Source organism: Ambystoma mexicanum, chromosome 5q, assembly GCF_040938575.1.
Source record: "Ambystoma mexicanum isolate Mex_15411 chromosome 5q, UKY_AmexF1_1, whole genome shotgun sequence".
Lineage (NCBI taxonomy): Eukaryota > Metazoa > Chordata > Amphibia > Caudata > Ambystomatidae > Ambystoma > Ambystoma mexicanum.
The window spans coordinates 412,785,357-412,810,021 of NC_090933.1; the positions used below are offsets into that span (position 1 = coordinate 412,785,357).

At 44.6% G+C, this 24,665-nt stretch overlaps 1 protein-coding gene across 1 annotated transcript in view; it reads left to right on the forward strand.

Moving 5' to 3' along the window:
* Window positions 1–24,665, forward strand: part of CABLES1 (Cdk5 and Abl enzyme substrate 1) — a 782,082-nt gene that overhangs the window by 654,844 nt on the left and 102,573 nt on the right. The window contains exon 8 of the mRNA XM_069620896.1: window positions 12,846–12,952. Coding sequence (XP_069476997.1) covers window positions 12,846–12,952 — 107 coding nt within the window. The remainder of the gene's footprint in view (window positions 1–12,845; window positions 12,953–24,665) is intronic.

The following is a 24,665-nucleotide window of genomic DNA, read 5'->3' on the forward strand; positions in this document are numbered from 1 at the left end:
CTGCTATACTTGTAACAGCTCAGATCACACACCCCATCAGGACTGCGATACCTGTGATGGCTCAGAACACAAAACTCTTCAGAGCTGCTAGAATTGTAATGGTTCAGAATACAGACCTCATCGAGGCTGCTATACCTGTAATGGCTCAGAACACACATCTCATATGACCATTCAAGCAAGTGCTGCTTCTTGTCAGCCAAACCTCTTACTCTATAATTTCCAGCCTAATGGCCAAAAGGTGGTTTGCAAACATCTCAAAAAGAGCCCTCAACGGTAAAGATGCACTAGATTTTTAAAAAGAAAAGGTATTTTCAGCTTTTTGCATATTTATTGGTGCTATGTTAAAAGACAAACTGAAAAACAGGAGAGGAAGAGCAACTCTGAACCTAAGCAATACAGAAGAACAAAGGTGTGACGGGGGGGGGGGGCGAAGGGACTGAGAACATACTAGACAAGCCAAAACAGGAATTCAAGCAACAGGAAGAGAGAGCAATGAGCTACGTGATAGGACAACAATGAAAGTGAGGAGGGAAACAAAGTTAATAATAGGATAAAGACACAATAGGAGTGAGGGATAGAAGCAGAGCAAAAGAGACACTTGGAGACAGTAAAATAAAACACAGATAAACAGCAGGTGGGGAGAGATGGAAATCGAAAAGCTAGACTAAAGAAGAGTAGGCAAATAACCTAAAAGGGAGCACAAGAAAAATAAAAGGATTAGTAACCACAACCGAGAAGATGAAAAAACAGATATAGCTAGAGTAATGACATGAGAAAGATGAGTTATAGCAACCGATAACACGAGATATAGAAGGGAAAAAGCAACAATGGGCGATCCAGAGTAACAGAAACAGACCACCAAATGTGGCATCGCAACACTTAAGGGTTGAGAGGGAGAGCATCAGAAAGTGAGAGACAGGGGAAACAAAGTAGCAAAGGGAAGGAGTGATGGATCAAAAACATGGAGTGGCTGTCAAGCAGTTAGTGCCAGGCGGCAACAGTAGGCCTGAGAGACAGAGAAGTGATGCTGGACGAGTGAGGGACTTGATTTATGAATCACTCAATGTAACTAGCTGGCATCTGTAGTAACTCTTAACAGAGTTTGTGCCCAAGTATCATGAAGATGAAGCTGGGTAGTATGCATCTACAAGGTTCTTGTGTGGGGAAAATGTTTTCCACAGGTGCAATACATGATTTAGAACCACTTTCAAATACAGCTGTTTTGTCACTTATGTTATCGAACACAGTTTTAATGTTATCCCTTATAATACATGACCACAAACTGTAATCCCCTTTAATACCTTTTATTTTACATAATATAATGCAAGAGATCTTCCATTCACTGAACCATAAAATGAATATAGAATCTGGGTTTAAAAAAGCAAAAATGCAGCTCCTAATGTGTTGCAGAAAAATAGTTCAAGCAGTTTAATGAAATTTATTATTTTGTGCTTTAAAATAAGTAATTACATGCAGTTCCTTGTTAATTAATGGATGTAAAGTTTCACAAAAAGCTAATCTGCAAGCAAGAAATTTGAAAACATTTTCACGGCTGTAAATGCTGCAGTGCCCGCCGGAATTCGCTGTTAGCTCAAGCAGCAGGCATTGTGACGTCACAACTGAAGCGTAATAACTGATTGCAGAGCAATTGTTATGTAATTTTCTTTTTTACAGGTCAGTTGGGATCTCACAACTAACCTGTAATGAGAACATTATTTTCAGGCTTTTATACAGATATCACAGGCTACCATGTATTATAAGAAATTCAAATGAACTTTTATAAATCATTTCTGCTTGGAAATTTAGAAGCGCTTGGGGTAAATGACTGCCGAACTCCTTCTCTCTTTAGCAAAGTAGAAAGGCTGAAAGGCTGCTCTATATTCAGTGAAATAATTCGAACTTTGGCAAGGATTGGATCTGAATACCTGCTAGCATATGCTTTTTCCAATATTAGTACTGCTTAATTTGATCTCGAACTTCTCCCATTTAACAGGATTTTAATGTATGCCAGAATGTATCCATTGGATGATCCCTGTCAATCTCCCACTCTGTTATCCACAAAGATTCATTTTTGTACACAGTTTATACTTTAGTAGGCTACGCACGACCCTCAGGCTGGGCAGTCCTAGGATGAATAGTCTGTAGTTTGGCCTGTGGTTTAACTTAACGGTAGGCACCTGCAAATGGGATTGCCTGATCACATCTCGAGCACTGCATGGATCTAAATATGACATAGTTCACTTAATTTTCCTTTTCTCCATATCTCTCTTGTGCATAGCAACTAAATCCCATTTAATCTACATCATAAATTCTATCATCCATCTAAGAGGACTGATCTGCACTTATGCTCTCAAAAAACATTCTTTTTCAATCACAAAAAAGGAAGGATAGATGCACACTAACAATACTCACATACGTACCATTGGGAACAGAAAATACCTCGATCAAACAACCTTAGGATCAAAATAGGTTGTGTACCCACCCTGGATTAGTATCACATATCATATTTTATTATTATATACTCAAAGCACCAATATAATAACAGAATCATAAAAACCATATGCACATGTCGCAGTACAATATACGTAAAACGTAATAATTGCATAAAAAACAAAGACAAAGAATTATTTTCATATAACATATTAGAAAAAAGTCACAGTGTCAAAGTGATTGTCATAAATTAACACTGGAACCACAATAGCCTGACTTATATACGTTTCTGTCCTGGATGTTTTACAATAACTGGACATTCCTCAGGGGCAGTCATGCATCTTGTGCTTTTACGTTTCTTTTCCACTTTTATTTCAAAATCTTAAATTCAATTCAAAACGGCACTTCTGTATCTGTAGGTACACCAATATAAATGCTTATCAATATGTAGGCGTCAACGGTTAACCAACTTCACCTCGCCATAACCCTCAATACCAAAAAGGATATACCAAGTATAAAGATCATTTCGTCTCTACCTGTGTCAATAGCCTGAAGGTATAAATCACTTCGGCCCAATTGACAATGCACTTCTTCATTTGAAGTTCACTGGTAATCACACTTGGCAGCTTCCAAGAGATGAGCGGTACAAAAACACACAAATGAAAATACATCATACTCACGGACCAACAATTGCCAGTCTGGATACCCTCTGTTGCAGGTTAACACCCTAAAAACGAGCAAATTTAAGAGCTTACCCTCCTAAAAAGGGCAACTATAGTCTCTCCTAAAGACTATATGTCTTCACAGATCAAAGTCCTTGAACAGATCAAAGTCCTGGAAAAAAGCAGAACACAAGAAACTGCGTGTTACATCACAATAAAAGGCTCTTTGTACATCAATATAAGAAAAAAAACCTTATAGAAAAATGGCACCACAGCGCGCCTTACCTTAAGTGTTCTCGTTAGTCTCCAATCAGTGTAGAAAATGTCTGTCACCTAAGCGGTGTGTTGTTTAAACAGACAAGAAAATGGACATCATCATCCGGCTCTCACCGATTGCTACTCACCTACAAGAGCCAATATACACAAGTCTCAGCAAGATCCATGTACGGCCAGTGCTGTGTAAGACAAAAGAAAAAAGAGGGAGACCCCTCCCTACAATGTGAAAACTCAAAAAGGCTTACCTTATTTAGGCGCAGTATTCATCATATTACTGGTCAAACTACAAACAGTGGAAAGGGGCTGCTGCATATATAAATAGCCGTTTCGACAAAGTCACGTGATCATGTTACGAGTATTCTAAACATAAGTTGCTAAGCAACCTAACCAAACCGACTAGGCCCACGTGATAGAACGTGGAACGCCCCCGTATCCTGCGCTACCACACGTCCTCGCCCCATGTGTAATTATTCAGTCAAAAACGTACCCCTAGTGTCTCAACACGTAGCCCAGCAACGGGACAACGCTAAGAGGAAAATAGCTGTATGGATGAAGTCACGTGATCACATGACATATTTACTCAACGTCAGTTGCAAAGCAACCTGACGAGGCCAGCTAGGTCCACGTCATTGAACCTAAAACGCCCCAATCTCCTGCACGGCTGCACGTCAATGCCACACGTGTTGTTGTTAAGCCTAATCCTACCCTGAGTGTCTCATACGTGTTGCCCAGCAACGGAACAACGCTAAAGGGAGAATATAATGTTATCGCTTTATAAATACCAAACCACAGGAGAAAAGACTCGGTCAAAAAGATAAACAAACAGTCTCTACCTAAATCTAGGCAACCATTCGGTCTCATACTGTCAAATTGCACATGATACTAACATTCCTCAACGAGCCACGCTAGAAGTGGTAGAAGAAACGTTACTCAAATGTGATGATAATCATCCAGTGAGTAATGCTTTAATTCTGTGGTGTGCTGAAACTGCCCTAGTGAACAACTTTTTTCAATTTCTTGGACAATCCTATGTACAAGTTGAAGGTACTGCTATGGTTGCTGCCATGGCACCTAATTTAGCAAACTTGTACATAGCTATGGTGGAACAAACTGGTGTATTCGAGTGTCAATCCTTTTACAGATCAGATAATCAAATGGTCCAGGTACATCAGTGATGTTTTCATGGTGTTGCATGGCACATTAGATGAGGCGAAGAATTTCTTGATGTGGTTAAATACACAGAATAGTTATCTTAAATTTACAGCTACCTTTACCGTCATTGAAGTAAACTATCTAGACCTCACCATCTACCACAAGAACCAACAATTGTGGGTGAAGTTGTGTGTAAAGGAGACTGATAAGAATGCACTCCCTCATTATAAAAGCCATCACGCGAAACATGTACGCGATAATATGCTATTTGGGCAATCTTTGCATATTAAACGCAACAGCAGTACTAATGAGAACTATGAGGAAGGAGCGAATGTTCTGATTGATAAACTGAGAAATAGAGGCTACCCAGCGACAGTGGTAAAACAGGCTGCGAAGCGAGCGTTTAACAATGCTCGAGATTCACTGTTTGAGAAAAAGAACAAAGATACACAAAACCCCCCTTCGGGGGTTGGTGAATACTTTTAGTAATCTATCATACAAAGTAAAGGGAATAATCTGCAGAAACTGGAGCAAGATTATGTGTACCCCTCCAAATCCATTTCCAAACAAATAATCTACTAATAAAGATGGAAAGAAACATGTTGCTTCGTTGATGGGTCTTTTTTGATTTTTGTCAATCAAGCTGACAAGTTGAGTTTCCCAGTTGTGGGATACTTTAGCTCTAGCAGTACAGTTCGATTACTAACTAGATTTTGAAAATGGTGTTATAATCTTATGTGTGAAAATTCTGATGTTTTATGTTTATGTGGTTTGGTATTTTTTACCATTGTACTTTAGGTATGTATGAGTGTAGTATGGATGGAGCAATTGGTGATATGAATGGGTCTGGTTTTGTTGCAGAGTACAATTTGCGAATGGTATTAAAAAGTATTGTACAAACCTGAATTATTAGTTCTTTTTTCCACTTTTCTATTGTATTTCCATGTTTGATATATTATGAAATTTTGTGATGAATTTTTAATGAATTAAAAAATCTATTTTTTTCATATACGCTATGGCAGTGAATTGAATTTTTTCACCTTCCATTGATTGATATATCTATTTGTGTTGTAAGAGAATAGGCTGAGTTAAGCATTGTCCCCGCCTGGCCTACCACCTGAACAACTTTGCATATTCCCGGCCTCCTAGTTGCTTTATATATACGTGTTCTCCCAGGCACGGCCGTGGATATTTCTTTGCCTGGAGTCCCCTTTTAATGTTTTTGCTATGTGTACCCCTCCAACAGTGGTGGCGTTCAAGAAAAGTACTAATATCAGAAATTTGGTGATGAGAAATGATGTACACCAGATAGTGAATCTACCTCGTATACAAAGTCCTCTTTGGGGATTACCACAAGTGGTGGGTCATCACCCGTGTGGAGACTGTGTTATGTGTCCCTTTACACGCAAAGTGTCTTCTGTTAATTTGGGCTTAAGTCATGAGTGGAGTTTGCAAGGACACACAAATTGTAACACAGCCAATGTAATCTATATGATTATGTCCTTGTGCTCTTATGTACATTCGAAAGACCAATAGGAAGTGCAAGACTTGCATGATTGAACATAGGAGTTGTTTAAAAAATAACATTGAAAAAGCACCTATGGTAGCTCATTTTTGGCAGTTGGGTCATTCTTAGACTGATTTTGAATGATCTATCCTGAAACAGGTGAAAGGGAAAAGCCAAGAACAGATTAATGTAAAATGGATTAACCTAGAACAGAAACAGATTTTTATGACGAAACGTCATGTTAGAGCTCTCAATGAGAGCATTGAATGGCATAATGTGAGATAACCTATTCTGTTCTTGATGTCGACCAGTAAGAGTAATGCGCTTCCTATGGTTCTTTCCATTTGTTAATGTGTGGAGCATGACCTGAGTAGTAGACCCCTTTTTTGAGCTTTATATATAAAGGTGATTGTGTTTATCTTGCTAATAACAAGGATGTTCTTGAGACCTTTCCAATGATGGGGCGGTTGTTGCGTGGTAAAACAATCTTTTCTTACAAGTTGTCTAGTCCACTACTACTATTAGGTGTATTTCGTTCCCTATCGTGTGCAATTTAACAGTATGAGGCCGAATGGTTGCCTAGATTTAGGTAGAGACTGTTTGTTTATCTTTTTGACCAAGTCTTTTCTCCTGTGGTTTGGTATTTATAAAGCGACAACATTATATTCTCCCTTTAGCGTTGTTCCGTTGCTGGGTAACGCGTTTGAGACACTCGGGGTAGGATTAGGCTTAACAACAACACGTGTGGCGTTGATGTGCAGCCGTGCAGGAGATTGGGGCGTTTTAGGTTCCATGACATGGACCTAGCCACCCTTGTCAGATTGCATTGCAACTGACGTTGAGTAAATACGTCATGTGATCACGTGACTTCATTGATACAGCTATTTTCCTCTTAGCGTTGTCCCGTTGCTGGGCTACGTGTTGAGACACTAGGGGTACGTTTTTGACGGAATAGTTACACATGGGGCGAAGACGTGTGGTAGCGCAGGATACAGGGGCGTTCCAGGTTCTATCACGTGGGCCTAGCCAGTTTGGTTAGGTTGCTTAGCAACTTACATTTAGCATACTCGTAACATGATCATGTGACTTGATCGAAACGGCTATTTATATATGCAGCAGCCGCTTTCCACTTTTCTGTTTGTAATTTGACCAGTAATATGATGAATACTGCGCCTAAATAAGGTAAGACTTTTTGAGTTTTTACATTGTAGGGAGGGCTCTCCCTCTTTTTTCTTTTGTCTTACACGGCACCGGCCGTATATGGATCTTGCTGAGACTTGTGTATATTGGCTCTTGGTGGTGAGTGGCAATCGGTGAGAGTCGGAATGATGTCCATTTTCTTGTCTGTTTAAACATCACACTGCTTGGGTGACAGACATTTTCTACACTGATTGGAGACTACCAAGAACATCTAAGGTAAGGCACGCTGTGGTGCCATTTTTCTTTAAGGTTTTTTTTTCTTATATTGATTTACAAAGAGCATTTTATTGTGATGTAACACGCAATTTCTTGTAACACTTTTTTCCAGGACTTTGATCTGTTCAATGACTTTGATCTGTTGAAGACATATGGTCTTTAGGAGGGACTATAGTTGCCCTTTTCATATGAGGGTAAGCTCTTAAGTTCGCTCGTTTTTAGGGTGTTAACCTGCAACAGAGGGTATCCGGACTGTCAATTGTTAGTCCGTGAGTACGATGTGTTTTCATTTGTGTGTTTTTGTACAGCTCATCTCTTGGAAGCTGCCAAGTGTGATTACCAGTGAATTTCAAATTAAGAATTGCATTGTCAATTGGGCCGAAGTGATTTATACCTACAGGTATAGACGAAATTATCTTTATACTTGGTATACCCTTTTTGGTATTGAGGGTTATGGCGAGGTGAAGTTGGTTAACCATTGACGCCTACATATTGATATGCATTTTTATTTGTGTACCTACAGATACAGAAGTGCCGTTTTGAATTGAATTTAATATTTTTAATTAAAAGTGGAAAAAAAGTCACGTAAAAGCACAAGATACATGACTGCCCCTGAGGAATGTCCAGTTATTGTAAAACATCCAGGACAGAAACATATATAAGTCGGGCTATTGTGGTTTCAGTGTTGATTTATGACAATCAATTTGGCACTGTGGCTTTTTTCTAATATTTTATCTGAACATAATTCTTTGTCTTAGTTTTTTATGCAATTTTTACATTTTATGTATATTGTACTACAACATGTGCATATGTTTTTCATAATTCTGTTATGATATTGTTGCTTTGAGTATATAATAATAAAATATGATATGTGATACTAATCCAGGGTGGGTACACAACCTATTTTGATCCTAAGGTTGTGTGATCGAGGTATTTCTGTTCCCAATGGTACATATGTGAGTATTGTTAGTGTGCATCTATCCTTCCGTTTGTTGTGATTGAAATACATTACATCCCCACTGAGTAGGAGGGGCAAATACCTTTTGTATGGGGGTCTATCCCTTGTAGAAATATATGCTCACAAAACATTCTTCCTTCCCCCTGCTTCATGTCTGTCTCATCCCGTATTTCCCATACCCCACTTCTTTACCTTTGGCAAGCCCTGGCCGGCACACAGTAAGCTAACTTGGACAAGCCTAGACGCTCAGACTACTGTGGTGGTGATTCAGCACAGTTTAAAAACTATTCTCATAAGGTGAGTGGGCTATTTGTGTCCTATTGACAGAAGAAAGAATCATGAGGTTCTTGCTGAAATCATTTGGAAGGGGGGTGGGGATTGTATTCCATTTTCCAAGCTTTTGCTTTCTATGCTGCACAGAGCATCCCAGGCCTTTCTTCAGGCTATCACATTTATAAGAAAAGGCGGGGAAGGCCTGTTACTATCATTGCAGCATATAAAGAGAGGAAATAGTCATTACCATAGATGTTGGGGCTGATTCACAAAGAATCCCTTTTTTGATGTACGTTACTACAGGTGTAAGTTATTCTTAAGTGTGCTTGTAACTTACACCTCAAAACGGCATTGACAAAGAAATCAGGTGCAACTTAACATATTTTTAAGTAGTGAGGTTATGTCATGTTAGGTCATGTTAAAAAATCTTATAAAGCGCACGGTCACCCAAAGGTATCTTGGTGCTGGGACGACAAAAGGGCAAGCTGGAAAGACCATCCTAAAAAATAAGGGTCTTCAGGGAGTTTCTGAATTGCAGATGGTTAGAAAGATGTTTTAATGAGGGTGGCGGATCGTTCCATAGTTGAGCCACTGCCGCAGAGAGGGCCCGACAGCCAACTCTTGTGCGGCAGAAAGAAGGTACGCATAACAGGCGAGCAGACCTGGAACGGAGCATCTGGTTAGGGAGTAACAGACAGAGATATTCAGCACCTTGATCATGAAGGGCACGATGCACCGGGCAGATTGATTTAAATTTAATGCGCAGGGTTGCAGGTAGCCAATGCAGAGCACGCAAGACTGAGGTGATATGGGCTCCGTAAGGAGAGCCAGTGGCAACTCGGGCAGCAAGATTTTGTAGGGGCTGCAGCCGCTGGACAAGATAAAGTGCGTTGCCATAGTCCAAACGGCTAAGGACCAAAGCGGCTACGACTGGTAGCCTGAGTTTAGGAGGTAAAAGGGGGAGCACTTTCTGCAGGATCTTCAGGTGGAAGTGTCCTGCTCTGCACACTGCTGAGACCTGGTGATCCATGGAGAGGGTAGAGGAGACCACAAACCCGGCATTCGTTTACCTAGTGGCTGGAACAGGAAGCGGACCCAGAGTGGACAGCCAGAAAGAAGACACCCAAAGAGAGGGATCCGGCAGGGGCACCCACCACCATAAACTCCATCTTTTCTCAGTTAAGTTTCAGCCAATTGTGGTTCATCCAATCCCCCACGGCAGACAGACACTGACATAAGCATGACACACCTCAGCCTGCTCAAGATCTATCCGAATCAGGATCTGAGTGTCGTCAGCATAGGAGTAGCACCTGATGCCTAAGGAGCATATGGGACGCACAAGTGGCTGAATGTAGATGTTTAAGAGTATAGGGGACAAGACAGAGCGCTGAGAAACCCCACAGGAAGAGAGCAGGGGAGTGAAAGAAAGGGAGGAAGCAAGAGTATTTGGCCTCTCTCCACCAGGGACGAAGTAAACCAAGCAAGCACTTGGTCGGCAATGCCGGCCTGTGCAAGGCGGGCCAGCAAGGTCGGGTGGTCAACGGTGTCCAATGTCGCTGACAGATCGAACAGAATCAGGGCCCCCAGCCCACCAGCATCAACCAGCCTTGCCATATCGTCCTGGACTGACAACAAGACACTCTCTATACCCCAGCCCGGCCAGAATTCAGACTAGATGGGGTAAAAGAGCCCCGAGGTCTCCAGGAAAGATGAAAGAAGTGGGCAGATCAAGGTCTGTAAGAGCTTCATGAAAAAGGGCAACGGTGAGATTGGACGGAAATTAGAAGGGAGTGAGGGATATAAAGAAGGCTTCTTCCGAAGTGGAATAACGGTGGCTAGTTTCAGGTCCAGTGGAATGTAACCTGACCGGCAGGACATATGGCCTGGATGATCTCACCCAAAAGAGCAGTGGATATATCTTTCATCACCGACGGCGGAACTGGATCTGAAGGGGTGCTGGCTTTAGTTGGTTTATCCATACACTGACCAGTGTCTCGGAAAACATGGGAAAAAGGGACCAATCGGGGTGGCCAGACTCCACGGTAGCAACAGGAGCCACACTGACAGGGGCGGTAGCCTGAGCTACCAGCAAGATATTACCACGAATAGTATCAATTTTAGTAATGAAAAACTGGGACAGCGATTCACAGAGTTCATGTAACGGTATCACGGAGGAGGTAAGTTTGGCAGTGGAGGACAATAATCTGACCACTGAAAATAGTTTGCTGGACTTACTAAGGCTTTGTCGATTTTTTGTTCTAAGAAGGCCTTCTTGGCTGCCCAAACGGCGGCAAAATAGCCAGTGGCACATTGCCTATAGTGCACTCTAAGGATGGGATTGTAAGTGTGGCGCCATTTCCGCTCAGCCAGCCTAAGCTCGAGGCCAGCTAGTTTGAGCTGCTCAGAGAACCATGGTTCAGATGGAAGCCTCCGTAGTTGAGTTTGTCTAAGGGGATAGCTGGGTCTGCTGCCACTTCCAGTGAGCGAGACAGAAAAGAGAGATCTACTTCATGGGCTAGACTACATTTAGCACTCACTAATGACAAAAGGGCCTTAAGATCGGCAAAGTGCCAACTACGATGCAGCACTCTAGGGGGGAGACTCTTAGGTGATGGACACACGAAATTAATAGAGAAGGTCAGGAGACAATGATCCGACCACAGCACAGGATCTGCAGGGAAGATGGATAATTCAGATTTGTCGGCCAGCACAAGATCAATCTATCTCACAAGAAAGGGATGTCTGCACCCTGCATCTATCTCACAAGAAAGGGATGTCTGCACCCAACATTGCCGGTCTTACATGGGTTATTTATTTGTATTCCTTTGCTCTGCACTTTCCACTTCTCCCTCCCCCACCCCCGCTTCCATGCACTTTTCCCCTTTTTTCCCCTCTCCCATGCACTTGCGCGTTCTCAATGTCACTGGGCCTAGTAAGATCATTGTTTTTTGTTCTCCCTTGTTACCCTCCCTTGCCTTGTCGCGCTCTGAAACACCTGTGTACGAGCACGATATAAATAAACTATCAATTCAATTAAATTAACTTGGGACATGGCAGACAGGAAAATAATTAAAATTGTACAAAAAAACGTGTTAACCTTTTTTTCACTCCAAAATACTTTCCCACCATTTAATCCCTTCTTACTCCACACATCAAGCATATTTTGATAAATTTCATCCACTTCTCACATCCAGCACTAAAATTGGGAAGTTCTGATGTGACTCACAGGATCATTGCCAACGTTTCAATGTGCTTACTCTGATGTCAGGTACATTGTTTGTTCCCATGGGTCATTAGAGAGTTGGGGGAGCAGGAGGAGGGACAGAATATGAAAGAGGTAAACATCCACAGAAGTGTCAGTTTACTATATCTTTCCACAACACTTGTTGTATTAGAGACTTTTGTTAACACAGGTAAGTACTTTTGGGGAACTTGTATGTGTGCAGTTCTACATTAATCAATTTCTTCTAACTTTACACTTTTTTCTTTACTCAACAAGAGTTCCGAACGAGATCCATCCGGCAAGTCTTTCCACCGCCTACCTCCCTTCCCTCGTCAATATCCGTGTGACCCGCTCGCAGATCCCTGCCCAAACCGCACTCCCCCTGCTCCCTACACGCCAGCTCCCCTCTTCCATTTTCCGGGGCATGCCTCTGAAAACCCTGCCAGAACTCCTATTCCTCTCTTCCCAGCTTCTCCCTAACTCCACCCCCTCCACTTCACTTGCATAGCCATTCCGCCCCCCTTCGCCTACCTCTCCCCACTTACTGCTCCTCTCTGACCTGCTTTCTTATTTGTGTAATGGACGTTATGTATGTAATGTGTGCATAACGTTAATTTGGTAAAGAAGAGAGGATAACATACTCATGGGTGAGTGGCTATTTTTTCCAGGAGTAAATTAAACGTACTCCTGGAAAATGTTTTGTCCTCAACCCCAATGTTTACACTAGGAAATGAAAACACTAACCAGAAGGTGTGTTAATTGATTTGTTTAAGCTGCTTGCTGAGGAATGGGTATCACCCACCTATCCGGCTAAAAGCTTAATATAAGGTGTCGTTTTTGTGTGCATTTGTACTGTTCACCTGTTTTATTAATTGCTTGTTAAAAGCTGTAGTGAGGTCAGTACTTGTTGGAGGGGGATGTGACTCACCTTGGCATATTGCATTACAGACCACAGTGATCGAGTATGTGAAGCCTTCGGACCTCAAGAAAGATATGAACGAGACCTTCAAGGAGAAGTTCCCCTACATCAAGTTAACCCTTAGCAAAATAAGGAGGTATGGGAAACCAGGAGCAGACCATTTTGGCTTTGAAATGTTCCAGCATGCAGCCAAACACAGTTCTTTCTATGCATGGTCTCCGGTGGTGGATTCCAGCTCCACACTGGAGAAGCAAGCAGTCATTATCGTTGCTTTAAAAAAGGGATGACCTTGAAGTACTTGGAATAATCCTGTTTTGACTAGAGAGCTTCAAAAACAGGAAGCAGCATGCCAAGGGTCAGATTCTGGATAAGGGAAATTCACCCATCAAGCATAAAACAAGATAAACAATATGTGCAATTGGAGAGGCAGGATGACTGGGACGAGGTTCTTTAGTTCAAGGAAGCAGGCTGATAACATGCATTTAAAATAGTTTTAAGTGTTGTGTTGATTGTAAGGGCATTGTCTGCATTCCTATTACCCAGGGGACCAATGGCTACTTAACATGCTTAAATTCTGGCAAAGCGTGTGTGTTTACACGGGTAATTATCAGCCATGCTGACTGCACCATCCATCCCAGTTCGATTGTTTTGCCATTTGATCAAGAACAATCCAGCAATATAATGTTTATATTTATATTAGATGTGTTTTATCTTTATGCAGTGAGATCTGGAGCACAACACATACTTGCACTTCCTTGCAAAAGAAATCGCTGTGTTTGCGTAATTTGTGAATGCGGCAGTGTTCAAGGTCCAGGAAAGAAAAGGACAAGAAGGATTGCTAATTCCTCCTATATTACCATCCTTGTTCCTTTTGTTATTGCATCTTTCCACTGTGCCAGCATGAAAGTATCCCGCAACTGCTGGGCATCTATGCAAATATTCTCCAATCCCAACTCCATCCACCTGTGCTACTGCCCGCAATCTCTGCATCTCATTAATAACCAACAAATCAGCCAGCCGCCTGTTTACTTGATCTGCCTTGAACATATTCCCAGCACCACAGACTGCATCACTTATCACAAGTGTCCAAAGAAATTATAACATTTGAATGCCGATAAAGGCTATGGCTCATGCTCTGCATTTTCAGTTACCGCGCCCCATATTGCTGCATTCTGCTGCATCAAATCCATGTTCATGAAAATTGGGACAACCCATCATCATCTGAAAACAATTGATCTTTGAAAGCGTGCACCTGTGACTCTCAAAATCTTCGCAAGTCCCTGCCACACAGCTTTCTTTTTTTTTTCCAGTAAGTTTTTATTAACCATTTTCAACATACGCTTCACAGAAAGTCCATGAAAACCAAAAAGAAACAAGCACCCTCCCTCCCAACCTGCCCCCCAGACACTCCCCCCCCCCCCCCCAGATCCAGCACGTCCTCCAAAATCATAACATTAACAAATGAGCTGCAGATCCAATGCTTATCACAATAAAGTCATACGGCCAGAGTGCCAGGATGGATCAATGAAACAGGGTCCAGAACCTAATTCCCCTTAGGTTAGCAGCGAGTAATTGTCCCCATTCTTCACAGGTTAGATTCGTCCTGTGGACCAATAATGCCCAGTAGTTCCATAGCTTTGGGACACCAGGCCCCCCGCTTTTAGGTAAGTTAGCAAGTTGGCCCAGTCCGATGTGAAACGCATATGTTGGCCCTGAATAGAGTAGGTGAGCCATTCCACCGCCACCAGCGACCACAGCTTGGCGACCCATTCGTGCTCCTGAGGGGGAACCCTCGACTTCCACATCCGCGCGAGTACCAGCGCCGCCGCCATTATCATTATTATGTAGAGTTTGCGGTTCCCCTCTAGCCTATCCTGCCTCGGCCTCGGCACCCACAGAACTCCCTCCAATTCCTTCCCCACAACCGCTCCATTCATCTGCCTCCACACCTTCCCCCTGTCATCCCTCTGCCAATCCCTGATGACTCTAATCTGAGCCGCAAGATAATAACCCTTAAAGTCTGGCTCCCCCATCCCACCCCTGCTGGGCAAAGCTTCCATGAGGGCAGCCGCTAATCTCGGGCTCTTTCGATACCAAACAAACCGACTGGTTATTCTTTGAAGGGCTTTAAAAAAGGACGACGGGATTCGCACGGGGAGTGCCGTGAAGTGATGCAGGAGCAGGGGCAAGATAGTCATCTTTAGGGCGTTAATTCTCCCCAACCATGAAATTTCCAGGGCTCCCCAGTCCACTAATTTCGATTTCACCTTCTGGAGGAGTGGAGGGAAGTTCGCCTTGTATAGATCTCCCGTGGACCTTGTCAGGGAAATTCCCAGATACCTTAGTGAGGAGTCAACCCACCTGTAATTGTAAGCCTTCCTAAGGTCCTGGACCTCACTAGGTGTCAAGGTTAGGGGGAGCGCTTTAGACTTGTGGGCGTTGATTTTTAGGCCTGCAACTTGGCCGAACCTGTCTAACTCCCTAGCCACCGCCCGCAGGGAGGTAATCGGCTTGGTCAGGAAAAATATCATGTTGGCGAAAGCCGCTATTTTATGGACCTCCCCACCAAATGGGACCCCTCTATATCCTCAGACGTTCTTACTGTCTCCAGCAATGGTTCTAAGTGAAGGGCATAGAGGAGAGGTGACATCGGGCATCCTTGCTTGGTGCCCCTTCCCACCCTAACCTGAGCTGATAATTGGCCATTTATTGCTAGCTGGATAACCGGGTTACGGTAGTTTGCCCTAACCCTTGCGATAAAGCCCAGTCCAAACCCCATTTTGGCCATAACCGCAAACACGAAACCCCACTCAACCCGGGCGAAAGCCTTCTCGGCGTCAATCACCAACAGAAGGGCCGGGATGTTCTTTTTCTGAGCTTTTTCTATCAGGTGGGCCAATCTTCTAACATTATCTGAAGTTTGCCTCCCTTTAATAAAATCTGACTGGTCACTGTGTATTAGTTTTGGGAGAACCAATTCCAGGTGGTTGGCCAGGACCTTTGAGTGAATTTTAGCATCCACGTTAATCAAAGCTATTGGGCGGTAGGATGCACAGTCAGTCGGCTCTTTACCCTTCTTGTGTATTAAGATTACTTTGGCTTCATTCATCGAGTTGGGGAGAACGCCTGCTGACCCCATGCAGTTCAACAGTTTGGTGAGGATAGGAATCAGGACTTCTTTATGTGTTTTATAGAATTTGGATACAACCCCATCAGGGCCAGGGGCTTTGCTGGGCGGTAAGTTATTTATTACCCTCCTAACCTCGTCCCTTGTGATCTCCAGATCGAGCGCCTCCTTATCCTCCTGAGAGATCTGCCTGCAGCTCACCCTAGAAAGATAGGCCTCCTGTTCTGTATTTGTAGGCTCTCCTGATCTGTATAGGTCAGAATAAAATTTGGAAAATTCCCCTTCAATACCCGAATTGTTAGTAAGGAGGACCCCTGTCTGCCCCTTTATTTTCAAGATTGTTTTGTCTCCAACCTCCTTCCCAAGCCTCCTGGCCAGCAAGCGGTCCACCTTGTTACCTCTAATATAGAACCTTTGTCGCATAGCTAGGAGGTTCCGCTCGCCGCCCTTGTCTGTATAAGGTTTAACTGACCTCTCACTGCCCTATATTCCCTTTTAGTGGCTGCACACATCCCCCCTCCCATACAAGACATGATCTCCTTTAGTCTGGTTTCCAGTTTTTGCTCTTCCAATCTCAGCTCTCGTTCCCTTCTTGGCTTGGTTGCTATGATCCTACCCCTTATAGTAGCCTTGAGGGCGTACCACCAATTTTGGGGGGATGTGTCCTCCCAGGTTTTGTGGATAGGAAAGTCCAAAATTCCCTCCTCTATCTCCTTTACCAGGACTAGATCTTTAAACAGCAAAATAGGGTATCTCCACTTCCAGATGCCAGGTGGTCCCTTTAATCTGCTTATAGAGAGGGTGAGTGGAGCGTGCTCTCCCAGAGTAATTGCCCCTACTTCCAGAGCTATGGGTCTTCCCAACAACTGCTTCGAGATCCAGGCATAGTCTATACGTGGGTGTGATCTATGGGCATGTGAGTAGAATGTGTAACCCAGAGCATCGCCGTAGAGTTCCCGCCAAACATCTACCAGGGCCAGATCCCTCATTTTCTTCACCAGGTCCCCTGAAGGTCCCCCCTGTGGGCCCAGGAGGTAGAGCTCCAGTCCATGGCGACGTTGCAGGCTAAATTAAAGTCTCCTAGTAGGAGGATGTTCGCCATTGCGAATTTGCCTAGTCGGATGACCGTATTTTGTATATACGAGTCTTGGGCTTGATTTGGTGCGTACAGGGTTGCTACCGTGAAGGACTCCCCCTTTCCCTGGAGTGTCACCGCTAGGTATCTGCCTTGGTTATCCTTCTGCGTGTCTCCGACGGTCAGATCTAACCCATCCCTCAGGGCTATTAGGAGTCCCCCCTTCTTGCTGGCTTACATGGGGATGTTCCCGCCTGAGGAACCTCTCAACTTTCTTCCTCTTAACCGGGGAATTAAGGCCATTCACATTTAGCGAAAGCACTTTCAATGCCTCTGAGTTAGCCATAAGAAACCTGGTTGGCCCTGTTGTGCCCCCTGATCCCCTCGCCGCAGGCTCCTCAATGTAAGCACTCCATTCGCGGGTCGCTAAGTGACCCCTCCAGACCAGGACCTTGGATCTTCTCCCCCCCGCCCCTCTGCCAACCCCCTACCCCCTCCTCTAGGCGAATCCGGCTGGCACCAAGCCCCCCTCGAGACAGCACTACGAGAGCCTGACTCCAAAACAAACCTAGAGACTCCCCACGCGGGATTTGCGGGAACTCCCCTTCCCATTCCAAGATGTCGGGTCCCACCCGGCTACCCGTTGCATCCCGCTCTCGTGTAGGCGATCGCCTCCGAAACTTTTATATGCACGTTAGTATCAACCTGTGTATGCCCTCCCCAGGGTTGGTACTGAGATATGGATTGTGCGCCTTAATTAATTATCTTGTAGGCCTCTGTTCCCAGAATGGTCCCCCTGTTCTGAGACCTGGGCCTCGGCGGGAGATCTGCGCTGGGATTGCCTCCGCTCCCTCCTTGTTTTCTTTGGGCCCACTTCCGACCATTCCCATGGTTTCCGTGCAACCGCCCGCCCCGACAGGAACGCTTTGGGCTGAGGTGCGTCGTCCTCGAGGCCTAGTAAAACTACTCTTTGGTCACAGGTCGTAATTTTATGGGACTTCCCCTGCCACTGAAAGCTAAGGGCGAATGGATGGAGCCACCTGTAGCGCACTTGATTTTCTCTTAAATGAACTAGGATCGGGGCCATGCGCCTCCTCTTATTCAGGGTGATTTGAGACAGATCTTGATATAACTGAATTTCAGTGCCGTTGTGGGTGATCCGACCCGCCTTCCTGGCCGCTTGCAGGATCCTCTCTTTTTGGGTGTAACTATGAAACGCCACCAGAATGTCCCGTGGTCTCACTCCCGGTTCCTGACGCTTCGGCCCCACCCGGTGGACCCTGTCAAACTTGATGACCTCGATCGGGTCAGCGTCAATGAGGTCTCCAAATATTGATTTCATGGTTTCGGCCAGATCATGATCAAGGACTGTTTCAGGCAAGAATTTAACCCGTATATTGGACCTTCTGGACCTGTTCTCCAAGTCCTCCGCCCTCAATTCGAGGTTATGCGTTGCTGTAACTAAGGATTCCAAGAGGGAGTCCGCCTTCCGAGCGTCTTCTGACAGATCTTGTAAGGCCTTCTCGTTCATGTCCACTCTCTTCAATTTTGTTGAGGTCCCTCTTTATATCTTGTAGGCCCTCAGCCAGATCCTCCCTTAGCGTGTCCATCTGTTTCTGCCCTGCTGCTGTGATTTTCTCCACGATCTCACTAAGAAGGGATCTAAGTAGAGATTGGGTTACATGCGGATCCTGCGGTTCTTGGGTGGTGGTCGAGGCAGGTGGCGTGGCGCCTTCTGTGGGGTCCTGACATCTCTGCTCTCTGAGTTCCTTAGCCCACATCTGGGTCTGTGACCCTTCCTGGTGCTTTTTCAACATCCTTGATGCGGCTGGGGTGTCCTTTGATTTACTTCTGGACATCCTGCCTGGACGTGGGGACCTCCAAGTGGGTTACCCTTGCCGCTTCTCCACTGTATGGAATGCGACGATGGTTTAGAGACAGGATCCTGCCCTTTAATATGTCTGGAGGTGCGCGTCTGCATTGCTGATTAGCTGCGAGGCAGCTGTTCGGGGCCCCCCAACTCTCAATGAGAAGTGCCCTCCTCTCGGGGTCTCGTTCCAGCTCCTCAAGCCCCAAGGAGCCCGGGGTCGCAGGAGTATGATGTTGGGGGAAGGGGGCGCGAGCTCGCAGGGTCCCCGTCAGGTCCTAGCTTCTTGGGAGGGGTCCCCCCTCCACCCAGAGCTCGAGCCCTTGAGCTGCACAGACACAACCCCCGCCACCCCCACCACTTACTTGGGTGTCGAACTTGTAGAGCGCCAGTCAGGAGCCGGGCCCCCACCCCCAGCGTGTAGACATGTCCTTGTCTCCTGGGCCGCGCCCTGCCGCCGCTCCTGATGCCGGGCTTGCCCGGCGCCGAACCCACTGCATCCTCGCCGGGACCCCGCAGCTGCTCTTATTCAATGTCAGCCCCTCCCACAGGCTGATGCCGCGCTCGCTCCTATGCCCGCGAGCCGACTCACCAACCCGAGTCAGGGTGCCCTGGGTCCCGGTCCCTCACCCTCTCTCACGGGGGGCCGCTGCTCAAAAATATCACCGGGGGGTTGCGGGGCCCGCCTCCGTCCTTTAGCGCAGTGCCTGCCTCCCGAGTGCGGGTGGCCAGGCCCGGGGCTCCTCGCTGCTAACCAGGAACCGGCAGCCGCAGGAGAACTGCTGCGGCGGACGCTCGGGTCCAAGGAGCTTCCTCCACACCTCACACTTCCCGGGGAGGGAAATTACAGCTGCGTCGCGGCTTCTCCGTGCAGCTTAGTTGGTGCGGTGCGGGAGCTCGGGACAGCGCAACCTCACTCCACCGCTGCCATCTTGGAACCCCCCCACACAGCTTTCTATATCTCTAATATACATCATCTTCAATCTCTTCTACAGGCCTCCGAGCTACATGTTTTGTTCATAGCCGAATTCACAGAACAGGTCACTACCATGCCCTATTCTGACATGTTTGCCGAAATGTTTTGTTGAAAAAAACATCAACAAATATGGGGAGGGGATATAAGGGGCAGGGAGGGGTGCTGCATAGGGATAAATAACATAGAACGCTTGATTGGACAGGTCACCACACAGTTCTGTTGCATGTCACTCAAGCTGAACTCAAGAAATAAGCAAAGTTCATCGTCTAGTAAATTCTCCACATCTTCCCAAAATATTTCCTCAGAATTACTTGATTAATTTCACATGCCCCTGCCAGACCCTCTACACAAGATATGAATGCTTTGAAGAAACCTTGACTGCACCAACATACATGTTCTGGTAAGCTATAAGACCATCAAACGATGGCTTTCATCTCCCTAGAACACACTGATAGCAAAAGCAAACAACAATATCATAAATGTTGATGGAAACTTGTACCAGAACACCATCTCTCAGCTGAAGCATTAAGCAAATTATTCTTCATAACACTATTTCACTGCTGCCTCCTACCTACCCCACCAGTCCCACACTATCATAAATTGCTGCACAGTTAGTAATGTGTTAATCAAGAAAATCAGCACAACTGTAGACAAGTTTACCTCTGCAAGGACCACTAAAGCCCATTAATTCCAACCTGAGAAAGACCAGAATGCCTTCTTTTAAAGCTCATGGATTACCTGGACAAAATGATAGCATGCCTCAGGCCTTTCACCTCTGAATACATCCACCACTGTAATATGTTTATATCCCTCTCCAGAGCGACCCGTAAACCTATACTCAACATAGTAAAGCCCCTTAGCCGCTGGTCCAACCACCACAATAAAGCAAGCTAAATCCTATGCACCCTGCAGAGAACCAAACTAGACCCAACAACCAGACCAACTATCACCCTGCCCTATGCTTCCCCTTGCTGGTTACGCTACTAACATCTGTAATAGATATACAGCTGCAGCCTGCAAGCCTATGCGCACCTCCTTGAATACCATCCAGCAAGCTTCGGCCCAGGATGCAGTGGCAAACGGCCACCAATCGGATCATTGCCAAATGTGACACAGCATACTCGTCCCCCATGATGTGTCTAAACCCTTTGACACAGTTCACCATGAGGGCCTCCTCTCTACCCTCTCCAACTGCAAGACCTGGTTATCGGCAACATTCATGCAATGGCTCACCTCATGTCTTATAAATAACAGTATTTACTGTGTTTTCAACAGAAAAGTGTACTACACCTAAGGGATGGCCTCAACTGGCTCCATACTTGGTTGTCCTCCTACCTCAGGATGGACCACACAGTGACAGACTTTGTTCTACTGAGTAAGGGTCATTAAGACCCACAAAGTCATTCCTCGTTCATTGCCATGAACAGGCCTTGAATTTGGAGCACAATGTAAGTGACAAGTGTTGCCAACATGGACAAAATGTCTCAACCCTCTAAAATAAAGTTTCTCGTGATTTAAAGACATTGCTGCTGTGTTCATTAGTCTCGAATCCATGGTCTTCATAGTCACTTCTTCTTATGATAATGAATCCTCAAGTAGTGATAAGTAATCCCAGACAATATCACTACCAGTTCTTTTACATCATACTTGTTATCAACATATGCAGCAGTGAGCGGCTCAGATACTGAATCTGCACTAGTTTTGAATCGTAAAGGGAACCTGCAGGATCATTGTCAGATATTGCAAACAGTTATCGCTACCATAGCAAGCATTGGCAAAGGTTTTATGCAATGGAAGGTGTTTGTCTGCCGAGCATGAAGATCTGTTTCTGTACTATTTTTTAAATCTGTGTGTGTAAAATAGGCAGTACACTTGTTACATTTGGGCTATGTTTGTTCATGAGTGGTTTTGCTCTCTCCAGCAAAGTGTATCTGGATTTGCTTTGTTTACTGGCATTTATATGGTTTCTAAATGCTTACAATTGAAAGTGATTTGTGTAGGATAATATGATGTGGTTGCTTGGGAAAGATTCATGTTAGTGAATTGACCATGATCCCATAACTTGCCCAAGTGGGGAAGATGACAATGTGCTCACTAAGTCACATTTGGAAGTGTGGTGGGCAATAGGTCAGGCCTTTACAACTCTAGGTAATTCCCAGCTCATTTGTGCTCATGTTCAGTTTATTCATAACCCTTAAGGCCAACATGAGACCTGCTCCTAAGGGTTCCTCTATTTTTTTATTTTATTTAATTTAATTGCAATGCAATTTTTACAAAAGTTTAAAACCTCCAACAAATCATCCTTCCCTGATCCCATTAAAGAAAAAGGAAAGTAAACTTCTTTCGTCTGTTCTCATCTTGTGTTTTCACGTTGTGGGTTGCTTTAGGTCCAGGTGCCACACCAATCGCGCCTCGTCTGTCGTTCCCGCTAGTCAGGAGGGACCAAAGCTCCTCTGCGTCCAAAGTTGCAAAGTTTTTCATCGGGTCGGAGAGGTAGCGAGTTCTTGCTGCTTTGAGTCCGCCGCATTCTAGTAGTAAGTGCCGACTAGTTTCAACTTGTGGATTGTCCTCACAAAAGCGGCATTTGTTCGATGGTACCGGTTTCCTTAAAGCTAGTATTTTGTTCGTTTTCACCTGATTTAGGCGGAATCCTAAAAATGTTCTGCTTACATTTTTGTCAGGAAACTGCTTTAAATACCCTCTCACTTTGTTAACTTTCATTGGCATTGTTGGAAACTTCGAAGTCAGGGAATAGGTGTTAGCCGCTTCTAGGGTGTTGATCCAGTCGGTTTCGAACTGTTTTTTTGCCACTTTATTTGGGTTGTTTATCAGTGTTTTGACGGACATGTCCAGTTCTTCTAATGTTTTCAAATTTGTCAGCTCCCATTTGTCTAACATTAGGTTCGTCCCCCCCCCCGTCCATCTCTTTTTTAATTAAGTCAAATACTCTTGATCTTGGAACACAGAGCACTTTCCTGTATAGCATTAATGTGGCTCTTGTTTTGATGACTATTAGCGATGATGAACATAATTCTTTTCTGATAAGTACCATTGATGTTGATTTCGGCAAACCCAGTACGCCTCTCCAGTAGTAGCTCTCGAATTTCATCCAGAGCGTGTTCGGGACTTGCGGCATTGCGTCCACTCCGTAAATTAGTGCAGTAGCCACCTTCATTTTGAAGAAGTTTAAAGCCGGAATGAGAGAAAATCTGCCGTATTTCCTGTCAACGGCCTTGGCTTGCGCCGTCAAACTTTTTAGTTTGCTCCACAAGGCATCTTGCATGGCTGCTTCCTGTCTGTTGCTGCTGATCATTACTCCCAAGTATTTGAACTTGGTTACTTTTTCCAGGAGTAGGCCCTCACAGTGCCACGCTGTCTTTGCCATTTTCTTTTGTGCTTTTTCCCATAATCATGATTTTAGTTTTTTCCTTGTTTAGTTGAAGGTTATTGTTTTTAGGTAAGTCACCAGGTTGTCCAGTTGCCGCTGTAGATCTATAGGTGTTAAGTCCAGCAGTATAATATTGTCAGCATATAGGAGTCTGGATACCTTTACTCCTCCTATTGTCGGTGGAAAACGTCTGACTTCTACTGCTGAGTCTTCGTAGTCTGCTATATATGCGTTGTACAGTGAGGGGGCAAGTGGACAACCCTGCTTTACTCCCCTAGCCGTCTGAATTTCTTCCGACAAGCAACCCTCTCTGCTTAAACGTACCCTTATGGTTGTTTCGTGGTATAGTGCTTGGATCGGCTCAAGGATTGCTGCAGGGCATTTCTTAGATTGCAGCTTATTCCATAAACGGTGTCTATTGACCTGGTCAAAAGCTTGGATCAGGTCAATAAAGGCCATGTAAACTGGTGGTTCTCCCTGCATAACCTTAGCCTTGATGGTGCTTATCAGTAGAATGTTGGTAGTGGTTCACAAGTTCTTTACGAAACCACTCTGAAATGGATCTGTACATTCAGAGTTGCGGAGCCAGGTTTGAAAGGCGTCCAACGCCAGTGAGGCAAAAACTTTGCCGATCACGTCAAGAAGAGCAATTGGTTGATATTGATTAGGATCGTCCGTCGCTCCTCTTTTAAAGATTGGGAAGATGTTGCTCATTATGTTAGCCCATAGCTCTGGGTATTTTTTCAGTTCTAAGTTACATATCCTGTCTGGACAGGGTGCCCTTGAGTTGTTTAATTTGCTGATTTTGCTTAGGATCGTCTCCTCATATCAAGGAATGTTCCAGCTCTGTCTTTTCCTTACCCCAGCTTCGTTGGTGTTTCCATTCTGGTCTTTTTCAGCAATTATCGGGGCATATAGGTGCGAGAAGTGGGTTATCTACCGGTCTTCCCCGACGTTGTTTTGTATATGATCGTTAGTAGCTTTTCATGTGTCTTTAATCATACTCCAGAAGTCTTTGGCTTTGTGGCTGCAGAATGCGTGCAGCATTTGCTCAGAATCTTGCTGGTATAGATTGTGTCGATACTGGATTAGCCAGTTCCTATAGTCTTGCAGGGCCCGTTTCCACCTCACCTTGTTTTCAACTGTCTGGCTTTTTTTTGAAGATTTTCTTAAGTCTGCGAAGTGTTTTGTCTTTTTTTTTTACTAATTCCGGGTTATAGTTATGTGCGTGTTTAAACGTTGGTTTTGAGGTTTTCTTAGAGTTCACAGTGTATCTTGTTAATAATGGGGTGTAATCCGAATTGTCCTCTCTGTTGTTTAATGCATTTAGGTTATCCATGCTTATTCTTTTATACTGCTTTTCTATTTGTTGTACTGCTCTTTCCGTGATCTTTAAACGTGTACCTCCCGTCCACA